At 39.7% G+C, this 24,940-nt stretch overlaps 4 protein-coding genes across 5 annotated transcripts in view; 2 read left to right on the forward strand and 2 right to left on the reverse strand.

Moving 5' to 3' along the window:
- Window positions 1-411: 411 nt before the first annotated feature.
- dnajc5aa (DnaJ (Hsp40) homolog, subfamily C, member 5aa) lies at window positions 412-4,548 on the reverse strand. The gene is made up of 5 exons (XM_076091961.1): window positions 4,447-4,548; window positions 3,446-3,574; window positions 3,134-3,347; window positions 2,861-3,032; window positions 412-2,767 (listed from the first exon to the last, which is right to left on the reverse strand). The coding sequence occupies exons 2-5, from the start codon at window positions 3,553-3,555 to the stop codon at window positions 2,664-2,666; spliced, it is 600 nt and encodes a 199-aa protein (XP_075948076.1). The 5' UTR covers window positions 3,556-3,574; window positions 4,447-4,548; the 3' UTR covers window positions 412-2,663.
- A 1,261-nt stretch (window positions 4,549-5,809) lies between these two features.
- Window positions 5,810-9,354, forward strand: LOC142957225 (glucose-induced degradation protein 8-B homolog). Its single transcript, XM_076098868.1, has 5 exons — window positions 5,810-5,993; window positions 6,329-6,456; window positions 6,569-6,765; window positions 6,974-7,171; window positions 7,820-9,354. Exons 2-5 carry the CDS (start codon window positions 6,336-6,338, stop codon window positions 7,991-7,993), a joined length of 690 nt encoding a protein of 229 aa, XP_075954983.1. The 5' UTR covers window positions 5,810-5,993; window positions 6,329-6,335; the 3' UTR covers window positions 7,994-9,354.
- Window positions 9,355-9,809: 455 nt separating this feature from the next.
- LOC142960703 (voltage-gated purine nucleotide uniporter SLC17A9-like) lies at window positions 9,810-14,957 on the forward strand. Its single transcript, XM_076102682.1, has 13 exons — window positions 9,810-9,996; window positions 10,804-11,001; window positions 11,096-11,235; window positions 11,821-11,920; window positions 12,018-12,142; window positions 12,759-12,858; window positions 12,964-13,060; window positions 13,207-13,294; window positions 13,393-13,427; window positions 13,862-13,977; window positions 14,470-14,525; window positions 14,609-14,638; window positions 14,788-14,957. The coding sequence occupies exons 1-13, from the start codon at window positions 9,878-9,880 to the stop codon at window positions 14,955-14,957; spliced, it is 1,374 nt and encodes a 457-aa protein (XP_075958797.1). The 5' UTR covers window positions 9,810-9,877.
- Window positions 14,958-19,162: 4,205 nt separating this feature from the next.
- ythdf1 (YTH N6-methyladenosine RNA binding protein F1) overlaps window positions 19,163-24,940 on the reverse strand; it is a 7,530-nt gene continuing 1,752 nt past the window's right edge. For both annotated transcript variants that reach the window (XM_076098891.1, XM_076098881.1), the window contains exons 4-6: window positions 23,502-24,940; window positions 22,807-22,851; window positions 19,163-22,464 (exon numbers count right to left, since the gene is read on the reverse strand). The exon at window positions 23,502-24,940 is cut by the window's right edge and continues 196 nt beyond it. In XM_076098891.1, coding sequence (XP_075955006.1) covers window positions 22,450-22,464; window positions 22,807-22,851; window positions 23,502-24,940 — 1,499 coding nt within the window. In that variant the 3' untranslated portion in view covers window positions 19,163-22,449. The remainder of the gene's footprint in view (window positions 22,465-22,806; window positions 22,852-23,501) is intronic.

Raw genomic sequence — 24,940 nt, forward strand, 5'->3', positions numbered from 1 at the left:
AAGATAAACAAACAGCAGCAAATCTAGAGCATGTTGACTTAGGATGAAGATTTAATATTAATCGTGTGTGCAACCTCCAAATTTGGTTTACTTGTATACACTATCAGTTACATTCGGCAAAGTATATTATAATTTATAAATTAGAATTAATGCAGCATAAAGATATACATCAAAAATATTTTAATTGAGAAAAGTGTCATGTTAAATCAAATATGAATTGTTATTCGTTAATATCAACATCAAATATATAAGTATTCTCACTTTTTGTTCAGTACATTATATACAGACAAGTCCGTTCACTGTTCTTGCGTGTCCCAGGAAATGTAGTCAGTCCATTCTGTTGTGTTTTTGTGCTAAAAATAGTAATTGTAAGATTCCAAACTATAAAAAAAACTGAGGGTCACAAGTCAACATGTTCAGGAACATTTATTCAACGACAGCAAATCAGATCAATCACCACTTGTTTTCTTCCAGACACAGTTACCATGCTACAACATAAACGTTAAGGTTTATACTTTATATGGGCGAAGTGTATGTACAAACGATCTTAACCATTAAACCATTCCTTGCTAAATTTAATGGTTACATTACAACACCATACCAGTTAAAATTATAGCCATCATCAATTATGAAATAAATACAATTCCAAAAATGCATCATATAACCATTTCACTATAGATACTATGTTGTCTTTTTGTGGAGTCATTGCCTGATCATTGATCCATTATAGTTTTTTTTCAAACACACAGTGCATTCAACTTAGAACATTTACAGTAGCATCTTTCAGTATCTCTATGAAAAAAGCCATGACAGGAACATCTATGTTTCATCAAGGGTTACAGGAAACATCATACAAGGGCCACAGAGGTCAACATCCATACCGTTAATAGCAGAGGGTGGGCAACAGGAGCTCACCTAATGTAAACCATTGAAACACATTAGCATTTATGAAATGGACAATGTGGCAAAGATGGTCATGGCAATTTGAAAATTTGTGACAACGTATGCAAATTCAGTAGTATGAAAAATCTAGAGTAATTTTACTTGGAGCTGCCTGTAGCAGAGAGCTCACCGATGATATGCCTGACGAGCTTCTTACTCTACATGGATTCAAAAAAGTCAACAATGATAAACGATTACAGCGTACGACAATATGTCATCAGACTTCAGTTCAAAACACGAGGACTAAAAATCATATTCTTCACCACCTAAAATATCCCTCATGTGGATGTTCTGTAGTCAGCTTTATTTCCCAGCTATGAAGAGTGTAACATGCTTTTTTTTTTTTCCACAGCACATTAACTACTTCACATATTCAAGACAGCTCAGAGTTAAAAACATGTCACCCTCTGAACAAGCTGCTGATAGAGATCTGTTATTTCTCCCTATATTGACAGCTCTCATCAGGACCGACTGGATTACCTGGATGGAGCTCCTTGGCTTCGTATAGCGCAAGATCAATACGTAAACAGAAGATTCCTTTAAAGCTGAAGCCTCTAATTTCTGAAATTCAATGTCAATTTGTTTAAATCTATCAGATGTAACTGCTGATGGGACGAAAAAAGCAACAAATATAAAATGACACAAATATTCTTGTTAGGTTTGGTTGAGAACAATAGATCAACATACTACAACTAATCCACCTGGACTGAAAACGGCCATAAATCGATGCAATAGTGCAATGCAAGACATTTTGAACCAACATAAAAATTACCTTGACAACAACGGTCATGACGACCTGTTCAGTGCTGCAGGAAAGACAGGAAAGTAGTCTCCATCCTGCAAAGACAAGCTGAAATAAAGCTGAGGCAGAGGAATGGAAAGCCAATACTAATTAATAACAAGAATGTTACACCAGCAGGCATTTATGAAACAAATGTCAGCAAATAAAGCTCTGTGCCTCAACAACCTCATGACTCTTATTAAAAACTCTCAGGGGAGCTCACCACAGACAAACAAACACAGAGCCAAAGACGAACTGCAGGTCTGACAATGGCAGGTGGCATGTTCAACTTAAACAGGACTGATTGCGAATCAGAAGTGGAAATTGCACTAATATATGACAACTCTGTTCTCGAGGGTTTAATGATGACACCGATCACCTTAGCAAACAAACACATCTCTCTAAGCTCCTCCCTGAGCCATGGCTCTCCTTTCCTTCAGCATAAAATATCACGTAAACGTCACCCCTCCGCCTCCTCCGTGAGAACCGTACTCATTTGAATATATTGCACATACCGATGCACCTACATTATAAAGTCTTGCAAAGGAAAAATGCTGCAGAAGATTAAAGAAAACCTGGAGACCATGTTTTATAAACAGTGCATGCTACACCATGATGCAAAGTGTGGGAGAGGGAAAGTGGGGTAGGCAGACCTGTGCGGTTAAAAGGCCAAGAAATACAAAAGAAGAGATCAAAAGGAAACTTAGGTTGTTTCTCTTTTCGTCTTGTACGGGGGGGGGAATAAGTTGTGGACCAATCAGGGAGAGGGTGTAAGGAATGTGACTTCATTAGTTCCTTTCATGGGCCATGCTTACTAGTCCCTCTCCTCCACACGGCACTCTTTCTGGAGTGATAAAGGATCGCCCCTTTCTTACATCTCACTGAGGTGGAGCAGGGAAGCAGGCAGGACCGCAGGCCAGGATTTGACGGGAACGGGGGTTTAGTTGAAGCCGGTGTCGGTGTGATAGGAGTGGTGCCCATCCGCTGTTAACTGGGTTGTCTCTGTTGCTGATGGTTGCAGCATTATAGGGTCACCACCAGCCTCTGCTTGACAAACAGAAACATTTTTCAGCCTCCTCCACTCCTCCTGTTGACGAATTCAAAAGGGGAGCGGCAACACAGGTGATTCAGTCTCACCTCTCTCATCAGATTGCAGCTGAGCCTCCAGGTCCTCGGGGGACACATAAAATTCCTGCTCCTGGCCCTCCCGAGGTCGTGGTTTACATTTGCCACAGCAGCAGTTACAGCAGCAACATAGGCAGCAACAGAAGTAGCAGCCAGTGGCCAGACCGCAGAATACAAACAGAGCCTGAAGGGAAGCAATGCGAGGAAGTGAAGAGTCAATGTGTGAGCAAGAAATAGAAAAATTAAAATAAATCACAGAGCAAATAGTGATAACTCAAGTCTTACCTTGGCCCACCAGCTTGAAAGGACAAAGTAAGTGTTAACATTCTCCTCTCCAAACTGCTCAGCCACATATAGTCCCAGAGAACCATATTTGTCATAAATGTTACGCTTTGTGGGGTCATTCAGGATCGCGTGAGCGTTGTTTATCTCCTTGAACTTATCGACTGCCTCTGGGTTGTCAGGATTCTTGTCAGGGTGGAACTTCAACGCCAGTTTCCTGCGCAGAAAAAAGAAAAGACAATAAAATACAAATATAATCACAGCACCTATTCTGTAGTAATTACGCGAGGTAAGTCGCAGAGGGAGATGCCTCACCTGTAAGATCTCTTAATATCATCCGACGTGGCCACCTTCTCAACTCCCAGCACAAGGTAGAGAGACTCACCGGCGGTGGACAGAGAGCGCTGCCTCTGATGCTCGGCCATGATGCCTCACGTCCACAGGCTGGGCACACAAGCAGAAAACATTGATTGGGCTGCAAGTCACAGCCAGGCCTGCTTTGTTAAGATAACCCGTTTATATCAGGTTAAAAAATATCAGACCGTAAACTACAGTGAGGCCTGTGTGTCTGCAGGCAACAGCTGGTCCAATGCTGTCATTACTGCAAAAGCTATGTGTGGAAATACGCAGCACTGTTTGAAATATAGGTGGAAAAGGTTAAGAGCCATGAAGGCAACATGCTGGATATATTATATTTCCCTGTACTAATTACGAGTTTTTCAGTGCAATTAGCACTATCACACTGTACATTGTCCAGTTCAATTTCTACATGGCTATACTGTAACTGTGGCATCTTGGCAGGACCACTGACTGCCGCTGCAAGTAAATCAGTAACTGACATCAATCAAGCCTACAATGCTGCAATACAATACGATTCAGAAAGCAGCTGCAAATAAATAAATAAATAAATAAAATAGGATAACGCCATTCCTGAGAACATAGCTGCTTCCAAATGGGTGTCATCGTGATACAGATGAACAGCCACTGGTCTATTTGAAGCCCTGCACAGCTTATTTCAACATTTGTAACGCCCCAAAGCTGTCTGCTCTGCCAAGTGTGTGTCAAATTCCCTTTTCGCATCCCGATTTCAATTGTCTATAAGAAGGATTAGACTGAGAATACGATGCTAGGAGCATAATCTCTGCAAGCATCATCACCAGCACACCGCCACAGTATAGCGCGCAGCATCCATGTTGGTTTGCTTCCTGGCCTGTGCTTGATGCAAGCCAGGGATGGATCGTCAGCAGTAATTTTCAAGGGCAAGGGGCAGTGTCTCGCGGACAAATAAAGGATCGAAATGCACCTTTCGGGCTCACCTTTCAGTCGGCTGTGATGCGCTGCAACACTGACGATCCCAGCAGGTTACAATTTTTGAGACAGTGTAGCGTGACTATGGCTGCATCTCGCACGTACCCAAACCCTCTCTGGCTCCCACGACACAATCATGGACAGCTGCAGCAGTACGCTGGCTCCGCCCCCTCCCCTCAAACACCCATGGCGATCCGACGTGCGCATGCGCAACCGACCAGGATGAGGATGCTGGACGCAAAGGCGTGCAGATACCCGCACTGTCAATCTGAATTTTGCTGAAACAATCACATACACTGTAATAGTATTTCAATCATGACATTAAGACCACTTAAGTATTATTAGATCTTAAAGCAGAATTTCATTTTTTTTCAAATCTTAGATTAAATTAGCCATTAAAGCAACAATAAAACACACATTAGAACAGGAGAAATGTAAGGAGAGTCAGACAACATGCATCATGCAAAGTAGGACATGTACAGTGCAAACAGTGTTAAAGCAGATGATGAGCACAGGCAGTTAAACATAAAATCAACATAAAATCACATTACATTACAGAGGAAACGCAGTCTGACCAACAGACCAAAACAGGACAGATGAGGACAGATGAGGAATGCTTGCAGTGACAGTATGATGGCAGGTGTGGTTGCTTGCTCTGGGGCCATAGCCCAATTTGCCCAGTTGGTTAATCCAGCTTTGCCCATACATGTTCAACTAAATTGAGATATGTTGACTATGAGGTCCATGGCATTAAATTAATATTTATATCTTCATTAAACATTTCAGTCAACCCGTTGTGTATGGAAGCATCTGCATTTGTTTAACAGTTCGGGTTAGGTTAATTCGTTTTTAGGGTCTTTGGTTAGTCTTAGGAGTTTTGTAGGTTGTGAATGTTACTGTATAATACATGCACCTCTTCAAATCGAGACACGTTAGTAAACATACATTTCAAATACTATCTGATTCCCTATTCTCATGTTCCCAAACGCATATGGGTGTCCCATTTTAAATATCTCCATTATGTCTCATCGTTGTACTTGTATTCTAACTGTTTAACTGTTTACTATATATATATATATATATATATATATATATATATATATATATACAGTGTGATGGACTACTCAGATATTTTACATTAGTAAAACTTCTGTATTCAAAATGTTATTCAAGTAAAAGTACAAAAGTATTAGCATTAAAATATATGCAGAGTGGCCCATTTCAGAATAACATAACAATACAGTTAAATATCTCTCTCTCATATCTCATAAATGTCGTTATATAGATTAGATTTGACCATCCGCTGCACTGACTGTTCCTCGGCAACGGTGACGTCACCGCCTTCACCAATCGCAGAGCTCGCGGGGCCGATGCTGCTATCGCGAGGTTTATTACATTAGCTCGGTTAGCTAGCCGCTGAAAACCTTGACTGTGTACGCTGTATTTTACACTTTTCTTCTTAAAAGCCCTGAGAGGACACTGCGCCTTTCTGTTGTGATTGTTGTCTACTAACGGCTGTACGAAGAGGATAATCGCCGGAGCTCGTGTTTGCACGGTGAGTTGTGTAAACGCACACAGTCTGCTAACTAGCCACGGCTTGTTGCCCAAGAGGAAATGGGTTTGTTTTGGAAGCCTCGGAGAATCTCCAAATTATTATTGTTTTTACTGTGACGCTAGCAAAGCGCTCAACCGCCGTTTTTAAGCTCACGCACATAGTGTGTGTTGTTTTGTTATTAATCAAGCATTAATGTCAGTGTTATGTTTGCGGTAAAACCTTCATATCTGTCTCTGCGCGGTTGAAACTGTTCGTGTAGGTACAAACTGTGACCAAGCTGTGTCAGTCTTGCTCACGTTTCGCTGTGTTTTCAATGGATTTTCGTCCTTTTCCAGGATCCCAATGATGAGTTATGCTGAAAAGCCAGAAGACATCACAAAAGAAGAGTGGATGGACAAATTGAACAATGTTCACATACAGAGGGCGGACATGAATCGGCTCATTATGAATTACCTGGTGACAGGTGAGGCATGTAGCTCGACTACAGTGATTTGAATGTGCCATTAGCTCAAGCCAAAAGACATCATGCATAGCTTTCCTTAATGTCTTTGCATCTGCCTGTTATCTGTTTCAAGAGGGTTTCAAAGAAGCTGCAGAGAAGTTTCGGATGGAGTCTGGGATCGAGCCGAGTGTGGACCTGGACTCTCTGGATGAAAGGATAAAGATTAGGGAGATGATCCTGAAGGGACAGATACAGGAAGCTATTGCACTCATCAACAGCCTACACCCGGAGCTGCTCGACACCAATCGATACTTGTATTTTCATCTGCAGGTACATTTGCACAGAGTTTTGTAATGATCACCAGTAGTTCTGATTTTAGGGTGTGCCTCCTGTAAATTGAAAGTAGTTGGGTACCAAATTATCCAGGTCATGCATATGTAATCTTTCCTAGTTAAAGAGGAAAATAATTACATTCTCGATAAAGCTTGAACTTCAACATTCACTGCTTGTACTCGTTTTTTTGTTTCCTCTCTTGCAGCAGCAACATTTGATTGAGTTAATCAGGCTAAGGGAGACTGAGTCAGCGCTGGAATTTGCCCAGACACAGTTGGCGGAGCAGGGGGAGGAGAGCCGCGAGTGTCTGACAGAGATGGAGAGAACATTAGCCCTTCTGGCCTTCGACAACCCAGAAGAGTCGCCCTTTGGGGACCTGCTCAACATGATGCAGCGGCAAAAGGTGGGCAGGTCTTAGCTGGATAATCAGACTGAATTGTTATCTTTAAGGTGCTTTCACAAGTAAAGTTTGGGTTCATTCGATCCAGCTTCGGACCAAGGAGTGAAGACAAAGTAAACGTTATTGTCTTTATCCCTGAGTATTACACTACACAATGCCTCTTTGTCCTGATTGTGTCTGAGCTCAGATGCCTTTTAGTTCTGCTCCGCTTTGTGTTCACACTAAGTTTTTTTTAATTTCTTTTTATTAACAAACCAAAAGCTGTAAGCATGAGGAAACTCGTTGATTGGACAGTTTTGGGGACTGTCATCCAGCATCACCAAGTGACAGGAACACAACCTACTGCTGTAATGGTTACATGTGTCCATGTTTACCAATTGAGTTACGTAAATGCATACATTGCTTATACAGTTAGCGTTTTTAACAGTTTACAATCAACAAATTGATTTCATAGTAGTTTAACTTTTGAATTGATGCCAAAATTCACCAGAGTTTGATTTACCAAACGGGCAAGCGCATAATGTTTATTAGTTCTGTTAATTGTTAAAGCACCGTAATTGAACCCAGGCTACTGAATTGAACATAGTGAATGCAATCGTGCAAGAAATGTGTTGATTTAATTTTGACTGAAACTACTATCTTGATGTACAGGTGTGGAGTGAGGTGAACCAAGCTGTGCTAGACTATGAAAACAGGGAGTCGACGCCCAAACTGGCTAAACTCCTGAAGTTACTGCTGTGGGCACAGAATGAGTTGGACCAGAAGAAGGTGAAATATCCCAAAATGACTGACCTTAGCTCGGGCACCATCGAGGACCCCAAGTGAACATAAGAGACAAGAACAACCACCTTCCACGTCCCCTTAATTTATGATCAGTCAGTGACTGTGTGACAACCAGGTAACATATATGTACAAACAAATGCTACATTGTTTTTTTTTTCATGTTTCATTCATGAGAGATAAAACTTAACTCTTTGTGCAAACTGTAAATTGCTGTATTTGCAAATTGACGGAAATTATATAAGTACTGTTCCTGGATTTTTAGATCTTGGGGACGTCATAATTAAAATTGCTGTTTTATATTTTGTCTTTCTAAAGCCTAAGCCGGTAGTATTATTTATTGTAACTATTCCCTCCACCAAGACTACATTTTGCCAGATAGAGAGAGAGAGAGAGATGATGGTATAAATGAACACGTTAAATACGGTGGCATGTGTGGAGCCAAAATCTAGGCTTCCTAGAGCGGGGGGGGGGGGTTAAACTTCACACGATTGATGACACAATGCAAGAGTCTAGATAGTTTAAACACAAAATGTCAGTATTTTTCAATTTAAATGGAAAGATATGCTAATTAATGTAATATAGTTTTCATTAATATAATATTTTATGATTTCTTTTACAATATGTCTATAGGATGAACTGCCTTGCAAAGAGATAATGTCATGCGTGTGTTGAGAGGGGTACTAACGTCCCGACTGACGGGTTGAAATCAGAGATGGTTTCCTTATTGAGTTTTAGCGCCCTTGGCCTTTTCTGAGCCGACAGTCTGCACCGCTCCAAATAAAAGTGTTTGGTTTTATGTTGCTGGAGGGTTGAGATTAGAATAATATTCTACCCATCCCATCGATGGAGGGAGGATTTATATGTTGCTTGAGAGAAAGGGCTGCTCCGATCAAGAGATGCTAATGAGTGACGGTGCCAATAACGACTTTGTAGTATGAAAACTCTCATATTTAAACTCTATTCACACTGGAACGGATTATTTTTCTCATTGCCTTTTGTTTTGGTTTTCAATAATTAATGATCAAATGCATTGACATTTTGAATCTGAACAAAAATTGACAATTTTGCCACTTTTAAAGCTGTTAATATTTTTCAATTTTACTGTACGTAAATGTATTTTTTTTTTTTTTCAATGGGGAAATGCTCTTGCGCTTGATTATTTTGTTCGGTTTATTAACTTTTTTATATATATATATATATATATATATATATATATATATACACACACACATACTTGCTGCTAGTTGTCAGTCCTTAATTTCTTTGAAGGTTGTATTGTCTTTATAGTTATTGTATTTGACAAATACCGAGACCCAGAGAGCCCACATCCCTTTTATTATTCAACATTTTTAAGATCAGATTTGCAATTATTAAAATAAACAAAACTTTTGTGAACCATACAAGAGCTGTTTTTCCATTTTCTGAGTTGGGAAAATCCATTGATGCGTAGTGTATGTATTAGAGCAGTGGTTGAATGTAACGAAGTGCATTTATTGGCTGTACTTTATCTGAGTATTTCCATTTTTATTCTACTTCATAAATCTGATTTTTTGCTCAACTACATTTACCTTTTAGTTACTAGTTGCATTGCAGATACAGATTATTAATACATTACGATGTATTATTATAGATTAAGCTCCAGAGCAGTGTAGGAAGTAATTCAAATGAAACCCACCTTTACCAGCTTCAGATATAGAAACCAAAAGCATGAAACAACAAATACTCATTTACCCTTTGGCGGCAATATGCAAATGTTTAACCTCTGTGACTATTTCCGGCAAATCACAAGTTCTCTTTATCTGGGTTTTGTTCCAACAAGTTTTACCAGTTTGTCCTGTCTGCCTGAGGATATGAGGTAAAGCTGACGAGCAGCTCTCAGTGCGGGAGTGTTGCAAATATTTCAGGAAAGACACCAGCGTTGCCCGGATGGCTGACACATCAGGAGACGGCAGGGAGGACTTTAATGGATCTCCACTGGTTGTTAAAGTTAACACAGCTAATGGTTTGACCAGAGAGAGGACAGAATACCAAAACCTGTGGCCAAGGTGAGAGAGACTACAAGATTTCGATCAGACTAAAGACAAGTCAAGCTTCAACTGTAATTCTGTGTAAAGAGGTTGCCCTCGTATCGTTAGGTAACACAAGATTTCTTAAAATTATCAGAATGTAAATGTTTGCTGACTGAAACAGATGTATTGATATGAACTTGGTGTACTGGCATTTAGGAGAACTTCAAAGACATTGTTTGCTTATCTGGAACAGGATTTATTTTCTTAGCCATGCTAGTGGTGTATTGCTCTATGGATTCCAATGTCAAGAGATATTTTGGGGTGGACCAAAGTGGTGGACTGACTCAAAAGATAGACTAATATCTATTGGATGGATTGCCATGAAATTGTGTGTATATATTCATTGTCCCCAAAGGATAAATCCTACTGACTCTGAGGATCCCCTGAATTTTCCCCAGGCACCATCAGCATGTTGACATTTTAGGTTTCTATTGAAATGTCTCAACACTGAGATTTGGTACAGATATTCATGGTCCCCAGAGGATGAATTTGAATAAGTTATGGTTTAACTTTCGATCTAGCGCTAACCGGACCTTTTATCAGGTCAAAATGTACCTTTTTCCAATACTCAAGTTTATGACCAAATACCTGCACATTCCCAAGAGCCTCAGCTGCACTTTGTGTTTAGTGCTAATTAGCAAACCTTAGCATGCTAAACTAAAACAGCTTGTTAGTCTCCTCTCTACAAGTTCTTTAGTCACAGTTACTGTGGCAACTGCTTTTACCAAACACGCATTGTGATCCACGTCATTAAGTGGAACCTGTTTCCCTTCATGCTTACAGACCGCTGGCTCGAAAATGGATCCTGATGCTGTTCATAGGCTCATGCCTCCTCTACTGTTCCAGGATGGCCATGCCAATCTGTGCAGTGTCAATGGCAACCTCTTTCCACTGGAGTAAGATCGATTCCGGGCTGGTTCTGGGTGGATTCTTCTGGGGTTACTGTTTCACACAGATCCTGGGTGGACATGCTAGTGACAAGTAAGCAAACCAGCTAGTATAACAGTGTTGCATGATTTCAAACAATGAGCTAATAACCTTTGTTTTAATTCTATAATATCTGTTGATATGTTAGGGTTGGAGGAGAGCGTGTCCTGTTTATCTCTTCAGTCATGTGGGCTCTGATCACAGCTGGTACTCCTCTTCTGGCCCACTTAGGGTCTCACACCTTTGCTCTCATGACTCTGGCCAGATTCCTCATGGGAGTACTGCAAGGTGAGAGTTACAGCATTGGAATAAGCACATAAAGAAGCACATAAACATTTTGGGGGAGAAATGTGTTCAGTTTCTTGCCCAGAATTAGACGAGAAGATCTCAACATATGTCTGTACACTAAATATGAAGCTACAGCCAGCAGACGGATAGCTTAGCTTAGCATAAGACTGGAAACGCGGAAACATAACTTTTTTTTCTTCTTTTATTTTTAGCTTTCTACAAAGTCAGACTAGCCGTTTCCCCTTGTCTCCAGTCTTCATGCTAAGCTAACCGGCTGCTGGCTTTATGTTTTTCATGTTGCATGAGGTACTGACAAAAGGCAAGATAAAAAAAAAAAAAAAGAACATTTTGGTAATTTACAAAGCTAGTTATTTTATGTCTAAATGTGCTCAAGAAGAAACAAAGTATTCAAACAAAGCATACTGTACAGACATTAGAGTGGTATCCATTGTTTAACTCTTGAAGTGAGTAAGCATATCTCCCAAATTGTCGAACTCCTTTAAATAAGAGTTTCAGTTCTGCAGGAAATATACACTATAGTGAATATATTTGAGAAAGCTGAGCGTGTCTTATAATGTCTCTTAGGTGTTTTTTTCCCGTCTTTGGCCAGCCTTTGCTCACAGCGCGTGGTGGAAGAAGAGAGGGGTTTTTTAATGAGCACCATGAGCAGTGGTAGCAATCTTGGGTATGTTTGGCACACACACACACACACACACACACACACACACACACACACACTCTATCTATGATGACCATTTTGTTACTCTTTACTGCTCTTTCAGAATATTGCTAGCAGGTGGATTGGGGTCCCTGATGCTGGACCGGTACGGCTGGGAGAGCATGTTCTACAGTATTGGTTTCCTTTCCGGACTCTGGGCACTCATATTTTGGCTGTGTTCAATAAAAGGTACAGTAACTACACTAGCGGGTCATGTATCCCTGAATGACCAAGTGACCATAAGTTGTCACTTTGCGAATGCCTTGGCAGAGTATGGAGAGGGCTAACTGAGCCCTCCAAGATGTAATGAGAATTTCAACAAAAATATCAAAAATGTTTTACCAACCCTGCCTTAAACTCTCTATTTTTACAACTACTGAATGGATCACTATGATATTTTGTACAGATTTATGGTCACAGATAATGAATCCCACTGACGTTAGTGATCCCCGACTGTCCATCTAGTGCTACCATGAGGTTGACATTTGTGGTTTTGACTGAAATGTCTCAAACTATTGAACCTATTGTTATGATATTTGGTACACATATTCATGTTTCCCTCAGGAGGAATTGTAATCATTTTGGTGACCTCTTAATTTTCCATCTAGCTTCATCAGGTCAACATTTTAATTTATGGCTAAATAACATGTCAACATAGTCAGTTCTGTAGCAAAGTCAGAGGTGCTAGCGTCACTGTAGTCTCTTACTATTATTTGTTACTAAATGAAAAACAGTGTAATTTATGTGTAATGTAATTTACTCATGGCATACGACAGTAAAATATAATGTGCAATGTGTGGTTCAGGTTTAGAAGTTGCCCCCAAGCAGATGGAAACAAGTAATGACACACAATGGAGTTTGTCAAGAACACGCTTGCTGAGTCTTTTTAAGAAGCCACCTGTCTGGTACAGCCTGCATCCTTTAATCCTTCACTCTTTACCAGTACAGGATTGTTTGAGTTTTCAGCCTAACCCCATTTCTACATCTGTCTGTGTCATCTTCTTTCTCAGCGCCATGATGTTTACTCACATGTGCGCGTCCAGCACTTCCTACACGTTATTGTCGTGGTTGCCAACGTACTTCAAAGAATCATTTCCAGACGCCATGGTATTTGATTTCTCTAACATATGTTGCTATTTAGTCAATAAACCCACCAAACTGTACAATAGATTGCTCCACCTTCACACACACCAGCCTCACGACAGCCTCACGTTGACTACATCGTTTAAATGCTAACCTGTCCATTCTTGCAGGAATCTGTGTATAATGTAATTCCATGGCTTGTTGCAATTCCATCAGCACTTGCCGGAGGATACATATCAGGTGCTCTCATCGACCAAGGTCTGTGGGTTTTTTTTTTTTGCCGTGTGTGTTTTTAAGTCAGTTACAGTACCCTTCATTAAAAAATGTTTACACCATGCGTTTTTTTCCCCCTGTAGGATATAGTGTAGGATCGGTGAGGAAGATAATGCAGGTAAGTGTGGAAAAACTTGTACAATAATTCAGTGAACCATAGTTGTGTTTTCAAGTGACAAAAAACTGTGTCTGTGTGCAGTGAAAGGTTTTGTCCTGACTGGCTGCTGAGGTGTTCATAATGGAATTTATCTGTGTGCTTCAAACATGTAATTACAAGCTTCTCTAGGGCAAAAGAAGTACAAGTACTTTGAATCACCGTTAAATTTTGGGCTACATCTATCATGTAAGCTACACATATATATTCTGTGTAACTGAAAAGCTTTACTTCTATATTCATGGATAAAACAAAGTGCATCAGACACTCGGACTTTTTTTAAAATCTCTCATTCAAATCAAATTGAGAGTGATAGCAAGTTGCAGTCCTGCACTTTTACTTCTAGATTACGAATTTTACCTTTTAAATGTCTCACCTGCACCTCTCACCCTCCTCAGTTCTTTGCCATGGGCGTATCGAGTGTGTTTATTATGCTTCTGTCTGGAGCCGTGCCATTTACCTCTGCTGTGATTTTCGTTTCCACTGCAATTGGTCTGTCCACCTTCGGCAGCAGGTAAATTAGATTATTAAAAATATTGTATTTGTGTATTCTAACTGTTACAACATCATTTTATTCTTATGAAAGATTTGTCGGTGAAATTAAGCTAAGCAAATATTTAAAGGATGATGCTGGGGTTGTTCTATATTTCTGTTACCAAAGACCAAAACTAATAATGTGTTAGTCTGTTTCTCAATACTTGTAATCTCCCTATACCCTTATTTAAAATGGAACTTTTACAAACAACACAAGTTGTTATAGAAATGCTCTATAACAACTCAATGGCACAGAGGAAATACGATGCATCAGGCTTTGGGTACATAGACAATACTAGTTAGTAGGATCAATTTATTGTTGGTTTTGGTCTTTTAATGGGATTTTCTGATAATACTTCAAATATAGAATATCACCAGACCTCATACTTTTCATATATTTCACAGTGTAAACTGGTAAAATAGAGTTATCCTTTTTTTTGCTGTGAATGTAATGAGTTTCAATGCGTTTCAGTGGTGTGAGTGTGAACGTACAAGATCTCTGCCCATCATGTGCTGGTGCCATCTACGGTGAGTTTCCAGCCGTCTACATTCCAGCTTCATAAAACTGCTAATTGTTGTTTTTGTTGATCAATTTTCCTTTTCTGCAACAGGCTTTATGAATATGTTGGGTGCTTTCATGGGTATGTATTACGGCTTCTTTTGTAGTATTTAGGAAATGGCTTCTTACTATTATATCCAGAATTAAAAAATTGCAACATGTCCATTGTTACTGCTGGCATTGATCTCAAATATACCTCTTGTCGTTTTTCCCCTCGGTGTGGTTGCACAGGACTGGTGTTGGTCTTTGTCTCAGGTTACCTGATTGAGGTCACGTTGTCGTGGACCACGGTGTTCTCCCTCCTCACTTTAGTGAACGTCACAGGCCTCGGGATTTTCCTCATCTTTGGAGAAGGTCGTCGTGTCGACCTGTATGATTACAAAAAGGTTACTTTGATTTGACCCAGACATACCAGTCTGCATCTGATTTGTGAGACTGGACATTACATTTAAATCGCTAACAGTTTGTCAAAATTAAGAGTTGATTTTGAATCCCTCTTTGCTGAAACTGGCTGTGAACAATGCACAAACATAAACAACAGTACAGTATAATGTAGTGAAATACTAGTTTTGATTGGTATAAAGTTGTGTTTTCTTTGTCATTGTTTTGACAATGGAATCACATGTTTACCGATCATAAAAGTACGTGAAAACACCACAAACTTCTCCGTTTGAAAATGAAGTAACTTGAATATTGTCGAAGTTTTTATTGTCAAATCTTTTCTAATTTCCTGGCTGCTGTATTTCTTTTTGTTTAAGTTGGACGTTATGAACTGGTCAATGTCCAAATCTACTAGAATTAGTGCAATTAATGAGCGAGGTGACAACAAAGACTTTTTTTGTCCTGAGGACTTGACCTCACTGAAAATATTTAAAAACAGCTCTTTATAATGATGTTGTTATAGATATTTATACAACTGAACACTCTTTTAGAAAGCAGTTCCAGTTCCATGCTATTGTACAGTTTTTCTTCTTTTGTTATAGATAGAAATGTGAAGGGCTGTAAGTTGTAAATGTCCATCTGTCTTGCCTCTGTTTTGAACAGATCGAGAAAACATGAGAAGATTTTGTTTAACGTCATAGACATTGTTTCAGAATCTGTGTTTTAAAGACAGACAGAAAATGTCTTTTTAAAACATTTGTTTTTCTGAAAGGGAGCTTATATTAAGTGAATTAATTATTATTATGAATAAACATACAGTATGTTTATTCAATATGTTTATGAATAAACATACAGTATTCCTCCAAGTATTCAGACCTGTACACTTTCTTTCACCTTGTTTTGTTGCAGCCTTTTGCTAACATTTTAGAATACATTTTTTTCCTTCATCAATTTATACTCAATACCTCATAATGACGAAGTGAAAACAGGTTTAGAACATTTTGCAGACCCTTGTGTCAATACTTTTGCATTTGGGGTCTTCTTGGGTTTGACACAAGCTTTGCACACCTACATTTTGGGGTTTTCTGCCATTCTTCTCTGCAGACCCTTTCAAGCCATCAATCAGACCAGAGAATCTTGTTTCTCAAAGTCTTGGAGTCCATCGTGTTCGTGTCTTTCCTGATCATTTCCAATCAGTTCAATTTACCACAGGTGGACTCAAATCAAGGTGTAGAGACATCTCAAAGATGATCAAGAGAAATGGGAGACACCTAAATAAAATTTCAAGCGTCATTGTAAAGAGTCAGAATACTTATGCCAATGTGATATTTCATTTTTTTCTCTTTAGATACATTTGCAAACATCTCTATAATCCTGTTTCTGCTTCGTCATTATGGGGTATTGAGTGTAGAAAGCTGCAACATACCAACATGTGGTAAAAGGTGAAGGGGCCTGTATGTGACTCAACTTCTGTAATAGATACTTATTATGTCTTAAGAAGAGAATGTCATTTGGACTTTTGTAACATGTCTGTTTTTTATGTCTTATCTGTAGCGTTTGAATTTTATTTAATCTTTTTGTGTATTTATTAAAGGTCAAGGTGACAGTGAATAGATGCGGTGTTTAAAAAAATCCTTTGAGGAGAAGTTCTTTCTGATAATTAAAAAAATGTGAAAAAAATCACATCTGGGACAAAACGCCCCCTAGTGGTATCTTTCCTCGTATCTTTCCTCACCCCTGTTTTGTTCTAGTCAGTTTTGTTAATTTGTAAAAATAAAACACAAATATCATTCATCATTATCCCTAAGACATTACGTTTCCATGAAAGGACATTACGTAACATTATAAATGTGATCTCATACTTGCTTGTTTGCTTACAGAACATTGCTGACAATACTTCAACATTCAGATGAAAAAAGAAAAGATGATTTGGCCATAGACTCTTCTTTAATATGTAAAAATTGAAATTCGAATTACAGGAATCCCCTTGTTATGATGGATTTGATATAACAACTAGGCTACATTAAATAGTCTACCTACACATTACCCCCAAACATTTATTTATTCAATAAAAAATGTGTAAATTGGCAATGTTTTTAGGAAAGTATACTTGCATTCTTATAACATTGTCAGACTCACAATGGACAGTATCAAAGTCAATGCAGAACCAGAAAAACACAACTTTTTTATTCCATGCATTCCTAGTCTTGGTCAAAAGCTGATGCCTACATTACCCACAACGCAACTCTATTTCTGGAATGGAGAGACCTAACTCCTCTTAAGCTTATTCTGTTCAAAGGGTGTGGGCTGTCAAACAGGTCTTGTGACAAACATCTCTATGGGTTTGGTTGTGGTTGGTGGTACTCATGTACTCTAAGGTCAGTCACTCACTATATAATACATAATACACAGCATGATTTAAGATATGAACATCATGCTGTGTTGAAGAAAACTTGAAACTTGCGAATGAGACCATAAACTCATGTTTACAATGTTTACTGAGGTAATAAATCAAGTGAGAGTCATTTTCTCACAGACTTCTATACAATCAAACAAAACCAGAGGAGTCGCCCCCTGCTGGCTATTGCAAAGAATACAAGTTGAAGTCACTTCTGCATTGGTGCCACTTTTCAGACCTGGACGTTGTCACCTGGTTGCAGCCTATCTAAGAAAAAGATGTATCTATAGCTCTCCCGACATACTTTAAACTCATTGTCTAACGCCTAGAGGAGAAACAAAGAAGAGCTGGACATTTTGACATGAAAAACACTAAAAATCCTCTCACCTCAATGTCAAGTGTCTTACTCCTGGAATGAACCTCTAGGTGACCTCTGACCCCAATTCTGAAAATTTCATTAGCAACATGTTTTTTTAACAGCGCCCTCTGGGGAACGAGATCTAATGAATACACCAACCCCATCCTCCCATTCTCCCTAAAACCTGTAAACACGCTTTGAGTTCCCTCTTTACTATATTACAATAGTTCTGCCATAGAAAAGAAACAAAAACAGAAATCAAACGGACAGGTGGAGGCTGGTGGAAAAAAATAGTCATGTTGGAGTTTCCATCAAGTCACTGCAGGTCCGGTTTCAGCACCCTGGTCAGCGCATCTCACATCCGGCGGTGCTTTGTCCGTCTGCAGTGATGGAACAATTACAGATCCAAATACATTAACCCGGTCAGACAGGCGGTTTAATGGGGGGGTGGTGGTATCCGTTTGATAGCGAAGACAGGCTACGTCATGACGTTATTGCTTCAGCCTATGAGGAGCAGGGCACGCAAACCAGGACGGGGAGGCTCGATGTAAAGAAATGTCTAATAGGCTATAAAAAAAGAGGAATAGCATGTTCGGTGTTTTAACCTGAAGGTGTGATCGGACTGAAGCGCGTCTTTATCCCTCCAAGCCTGCCGGACATCATCAGCGGGCCAGTCCGCCCGCCTCCACCGAAGGACGGCATTGTTTGGCCTGATCACCTCCATCTCCATCTCTTTCAATCGTATTACACGGGGACGTTTCCTCTGAGGACAGACAGCCGGAGACCTGAAACATCAGATGCATGTGTTGCGGAATGAAATCATGCTGCTGCAACATACTGGAGGAATTGAACAGTTAATTATGGCGTTAATGTGTGGAGGAGCTTCAGTGGGTGATTGTGAACAAGGACGAGAAGAAGAAGAAGTGTACTGGTTGACGCAGCTGTATTAAATGTGTCTATTTAAATACTGATCACATTTGAAGACATTTTAAGAAACTGTATTGCGTTTATGGCGCCCGGGCCTGTCGAGTCTTTGTGTGTGTGTGTGTGTGTGTGTGTGTGTGTGTGTGTGTTTCATCCTGTGACGCTCTTAAAGATCCAACTTTCCTGGACAAGGGACAGGATTGCCACTCCTCGTGTTCACGGCGGACCTTGATTTATTAGCCATACAATTAAGGCACGCGGTGAATGCCAAGAGAGGAATCACACTCTCCACGTCCTGCATCATTCATGAAGACGAAGATATTTAAAACATCTGCAGAGAAAGAGAGAGAGAGAGAGAGAGAGAGAGAGAGAGAGAGAGAGAGAGAGAGAGAGAGAGAGATGCCTGTGCTCAGAGGAACAAAGACTGCCTGTTTTCTGACCGATCATGACCAACATTTAACCAAACTACAATTGTTTTTCTTGCAGATTTTCTACTTGAAATGTAAAGACTATAAGGCTGTCAAATAAATCAATGACTCCAAACGTGGACAGATTGTGGTTTATAATAATGACAAACATTGAAAGGATTTGCTCATATATTGTAGTAAAATTGATATTTTTAGATTTTGGACTGGACAAAATAAGCCATTTAAAGACGTCACCTATGGGCTTTTTTTTCTTTATCTTTTGACATTTCAAGAAGAAAAAAACCGATTACTACAAATTTAAACAAATTATCTGCAGATTAATCAATAATGAAATATAATGCAGCCCAAGTGATGCCTTCAAATGTCTTGTTTTGTCTGACCAACAATTCAGTTTACTGTGATTTTAAAAGCTGAGTTATTGGAGTTATGCTTGATAAATTACTTTAAAAACAATTAACACGTCACATCAAACTGTAGCTGATTACCTTTATTGTTGCTGAATACCTGTTTCAGCTCTAAAAATGTATAAACTTACTTGTGTTTGGAAGGATATTAAAGCTTGATCTCGAGTATATCTTTTGTCACAATAACTAATTACTACAGGCCAGAGTCAGCTGTACTGAACACCACCTCCTGGACTGCAAAGTCAAATAAACCTAATGACAAAAGAAGAAAAATTTATATATCTACGGTATATATATATTTTTAAAAGATATACATTGACAATTTTAAGATTCCTGTATCATGTATGAAAAAATGTTAGTTATTGTACTGTTTACCGCACTTCATTTGTCTGACAGCTTGAGTTAATTAGTACGTTTTCAGATTACAATTTTTCATAAATTTCCTGACCAGTGAAAACTATGTCAGAATTTGGTGATTTAGAATTTGAATGTTTATTTTAAACTGAAGGATGATGTGCTCCTATTAGAAAATTATTATTAGTGGGATAATCTTCTAATAGGAGCACATCATCCTCATTCATATATGAATTAACTATTTGAAAACCTGTATCAGATGGAAAATGCATCTTCACAATGCTGAGTGCTCTTTTTCACAGGACAGCGATGCTAAAAACATGATCTTATTGTATATTGAACTATACAACAGTATTAAAAATTAAATTAGCAGTAAAGTGCAACATGCACATGAATGCAGCAGTAATATTAATCCAAAAACATCAAACACTGACAGTGAACATTTTACAGCACAATGACTACTTTTACTTTTGATACTTAAATATAAGGTTTTGTATGCAGAACTTCACTTGCAGTGTTTTCACATTTTTTTCTTCTTGCAAACCTAAATATCATCACTTTTACATCCCTTTAAAATATATTTTTAAGTGTTTGTGTGTGTCAACAGCAGCAGCAGCAAAGGGAATTCAAGGGATAAACATTGTCATATTCTATATTTGTCTTATCGTCGACAAATCCCATGAAAAGATCAAATCCAAAAATGAGTTGATCCGACTAACGTGTGTGTGTGCGTGTGTACTCCAAAGCCTGATGGAGCTCCATTGCTGTCCAAAAACACATGTTGGTGGCTGTCAGTCCATTTACACACAATATTTCATGATAAATGACAATTTAATAAAGCAAACTGGGAGACACAATTAAAATCTTTCCGGTTATTAAAGCCAAACAAGTGTGATGTTGAGAGCAAAACAACATATTTAAAGCAGTATTTCGTGAAGGAATCAAAAGAAGAGATCTTGTATCAGAGGTGCTGCAATTATATAAAAAATGCGTTTCAAATGGTTTCACTTTTGTCGGTTTGTTCATATTTAAATTTAGGCCGTTGTATACTGTAGTGAATTTTGTTATTTTGGAATCTAATATTAACATTAACTTAATCGTGCACGTATAATCCTGGTCACAATAAAACCCCACAGAGAACAGATAAGTATATCTTTAATAATGGAGATGATCAAATCTAAGTATGTGATAGTGACCTCTGATACAATGGATATTAAATTCAGGGGTGACTTTAAAACTTCTTTTTTTTTTTTGCATAAATTTTCTATAATCCAATACCAGTAATATAACTCTGATTGCTCCACAATCATACTCCCTCTCTTTTCTTTCACTCTTGCATACACACAATACAGCAAGCAAGTAAAAAAGAAAAAGAAAAGAAAGAAAGTCACACAACATATACCATATAGGCTAGTCTCTGGGTTTTCATACACTTGACAATAAATCAGTTAAGTATAATGCTACAGTTAAACATTTCGAGGCGATCTCAGTTAGAAATGCCGTTTACATTAAAGCTTACATTTTCTGAGGATGATGTGGACAGGTTATAGCAATGGAAATGATGCCAAGATTATAATTCTGTTAAGAAAGAACAAGAAACAGAAAGAAAAACAAAGTAACAGGCCTGGCCTGAGTTTTAAAAGCAGTACATGCTACATTTCCTCCAGAATTCCATGAACAGAGACGTCCTGTTTGAACAGCGGCGAAATAAAAGTCAGTGTAACAGGGAGATAAGAAAGAAAGAACATTTTGTGTAGATAAGACCTGAACTCATACAGTATATTTGTAATTCCATCCTTTAAATAAGAAAGAGAGGGACCACCTTTAAGAGCGCTTGATCTCTGTAGACATCTTTTCCCTGAATCTCTAGCGGAAAAGAATTTGAGGTAAAAGAAAAATTTCATTTAGTGCTGAAAAGAAATGTTAAGGCTCCGCTCTAGGAGAGACGCCGTCCCAAATATTCTCCACCTTCATTTTAAATTGAGTCAGCTGTAAGCCAGTTCATAGATTAATTGAAATATTTTCCTAACATTTAGGCCTTTTAACATCACAACCTTGCACGATTATGTCTACGCATACAGAGACTTTCAGTGTACGCACTCCGGACCAAGTAACCCCTCACATGAAAAAAAGGGGCAGTATAGAAGTTAATCTTTTCATCTGATAATATAAAATACAACTGGCCACAAACAGATAGCAGACATTTGTCAATAAAGTCATGTTCACTCGTTAAGATTAACCAATACAAGCACTTAACATTTCTCCAACACACAAACCACAAAGTGAACAGTCACTGAATATCAGCAGCATGTTGTCAAGAGATTTTCAAAAACAGACGTGCAGATATTGGTTACTTATATTTAGTTAAGAATGCAAGTTCCGGGGTAGCGATAGAGATTTGTAAGGCTAAAAAATAGAGAACAAAAAAACCATGAAAATACATATTGTTGAATCGATTCAACTGGTGGAACTATAGCTTCTTCCCTGCACGCATCTTAAAGCCTGGGAGCCAGGTGCATTGTGGGTCAAAAATCTGACGTGGGCCAAAGTCAACAAAATTAAATAGAAAAAAATATTAGTTTCAATTTCTTTATGTCCTTGTGTTCCTTTTTTAAAATCTAAATTCCGTCGACAGTCGTCTTCCGTTTACTTTTGGCGATCCTGAAATAGGGAATAAAAAATAAAACAAAAAGGAAATCAAGAAATGATTGGACAGATAAATTATTATCACATCACTTAAACAACTCTATGATCTATGAGATAGTATTGCCATTAATCGACTCAGTGCAATTATATTGTGATAATTTGAATATTATGTTGTGTGAATTAATAATTTGGTGCAAATTTGAATTGAAGATAAAGAAAATGGGATACTGAAGCCGTTTTGCACATGTGAAGAGTTTTGTTTGAACACAGTCGACTGCATTAAATATCAATTTGATGACTTCATGTGTGTGATTCTGCATTTGTCATACAGTGATATATATCAATATCAGACTTTACCTGATCGAGTCGGGATCGGCTCTGTATTGGGGCAGGCTCATAGCTCTGTTAAAAAAAACAAAAAAAAAACATGCAAAGTCTTATTAAAAATACACACATCATCAATTTTAATATTTCATCTCAAACTTTCCAATGTCAAATCGATGACCAATTGATACAGATGCAACTAAATGTAAACCAGTTTACAAATAAGGGACTGTATGTGAACTCTTATTTATATATTTATATTGTATTTCAGCCTTTCCTCCGAGCATTTATTGCATAAAGAAAATAAATCCAAAACTTAAAGCAACAAGATGTCTTCAATGTGTGCACCGAGTCATTAAGGTGTCATAACAGTCTCAGGGCTTTATTTTCATCACCACAGTCAAACAAGAGGCTAAAACAGCACCCAGAATACACCCGCCACTCAAGTGGTTTAACTGTGACAGACAGAGACAACTAATCCTGTGTTTGACATCATCATCAGATTTAAAAATCACATTTATTGTTAGGATTTGGATCGGGCGAAATACTATGGTGCTAAAACCAAAAGGACTAGTTCAATACTATTATTTTGAAGTGTAATCTTGGTCAGGGGGAGGGTCCAAAGAAAATCAATATCACTGGGGAGGGCATATTGTTCATACAGTCCCTTAATATCTTTACTCCTAATTTAAAAGTGTCATGTGTTACGTCGAAAAGGAAATGAGTACCTTTTTCACCACCTCCTCCTCCTCCTGCTTCTTCTCATAGTGGGAAAAGTCATCAAAGAGGGAGGTGGTGTGTTTGTACTGGGCGATGATCTTGAGCACCTGCTTCGCCTTTTCCAGAGGAACCTCTTGAGTGTCACGCGAGTTGGTGACTGGCTTGTTATCATTGTTCTCCAGGCGGATGTGGCGCAGCTGGCTATTAGGCACATCCTTAACAAACAACCAGTTCACATCAAATTTGCCCTTCCACTTGTCCTGCGCCCAAACGCCAGCGCTGGTGCCGTAGTCCACAGGCGAGTGCATTTCGGCCACGCCGCAGAAATGGCCGCTGCCGTTGACACTGAACAACAAGTAGACGGGACCTTTGGAGTTCATACCTCTGAAGGCCGAGTCCAAACGCTTGTTGCCGTGCTCCGTGCTGCACCAGATGGAGTACTTGATGGAGCGGTGGATGTCGTCCTCGGAGTAGCTTTTGATGATGAACACGCGTCCGTTCTTCAGGCTCCAGTCGAACTCCTTAGGGTTGTAGCTGTGGGCCGCCCGCAGCTTCTCCAGCACCGGGTGGGACTCTGATCCCGGTTCTGGAGGCACACCCCCGCCCCCTCCGTTACCGACACCGCCGCCGTTAGAGGAGCCGGTGCTGTCCAAGCTTCCGCCCCCATAGCACAAGTTGCGGTTGCGTGGCGCTATCCAGCGGGTCTGAGGTGTCGGAGCGGAGTTGTGGTTCTGGTAAGACTGCGGAGGAGGTGGAGGACCCTGCATGGTCATCTGCTGCACGAGGGACTGGGCAGACTGTAGGGACTGTTGAAGGGGGGGTAGGAGACTGGGAGCATGGGAGTGAAGCTGGGGCTGTTGGTGATGGTGGTGGTGGTGGTGGTGGTGATGTGGGGGCAAAGGAGGGGTCATCTTACTAATGGCCCCTTTATTATCCCATGTATCAATGTCCATGTTGTGTTTAATGGGGGGTGGAGGCAGACCTCCTCCAGCTATGGGTGGGCCAAGTTTGTTCTTGGCCTTTTGTTGCTGCAGCTTGGCAGGTTTACTAGCGATAGCGGCCCACGATGTCGGCTTCGGGGGGGGCATTCCAATTGGTGTGCCGCCGTTGCCCGTTGCGACGGCTGCAGCTACACTGCCACCTCCGAGGGAGCCGGCGTTCTTCACACTCGAGCCTCCGCCGGTCACGTCCCCGCCTATCTTTAGGCCCAGCATGCCCTGCTCCAGGCTGTTCATACCCGGTGCCTTACTCAGGGTGTCACTGTGGAACCCCGTCTGACCATCGGGGACTAAGGTGCCTCCCAGAGAGCTGGGGGGGTAGCTGTAACTCCCCCCATAGGCCGAGCTCTGAGTCTGCTGGCCCTGAGAACCGCTGGTGCCCCAGGCTGAGAAGGCCGGGTTCTCGGGGAAAAAGTTAAACCTGTGAGGATAGATGCTGCTGCTGAGCC

The sequence above is a fragment of the Anarhichas minor genome, unplaced genomic scaffold (assembly GCF_050575085.1).
Source record: "Anarhichas minor isolate MPS153535 unplaced genomic scaffold, ASM5057508v1 ptg000003l, whole genome shotgun sequence".
Classification (NCBI taxonomy): domain Eukaryota; kingdom Metazoa; phylum Chordata; class Actinopteri; order Perciformes; family Anarhichadidae; genus Anarhichas; species Anarhichas minor.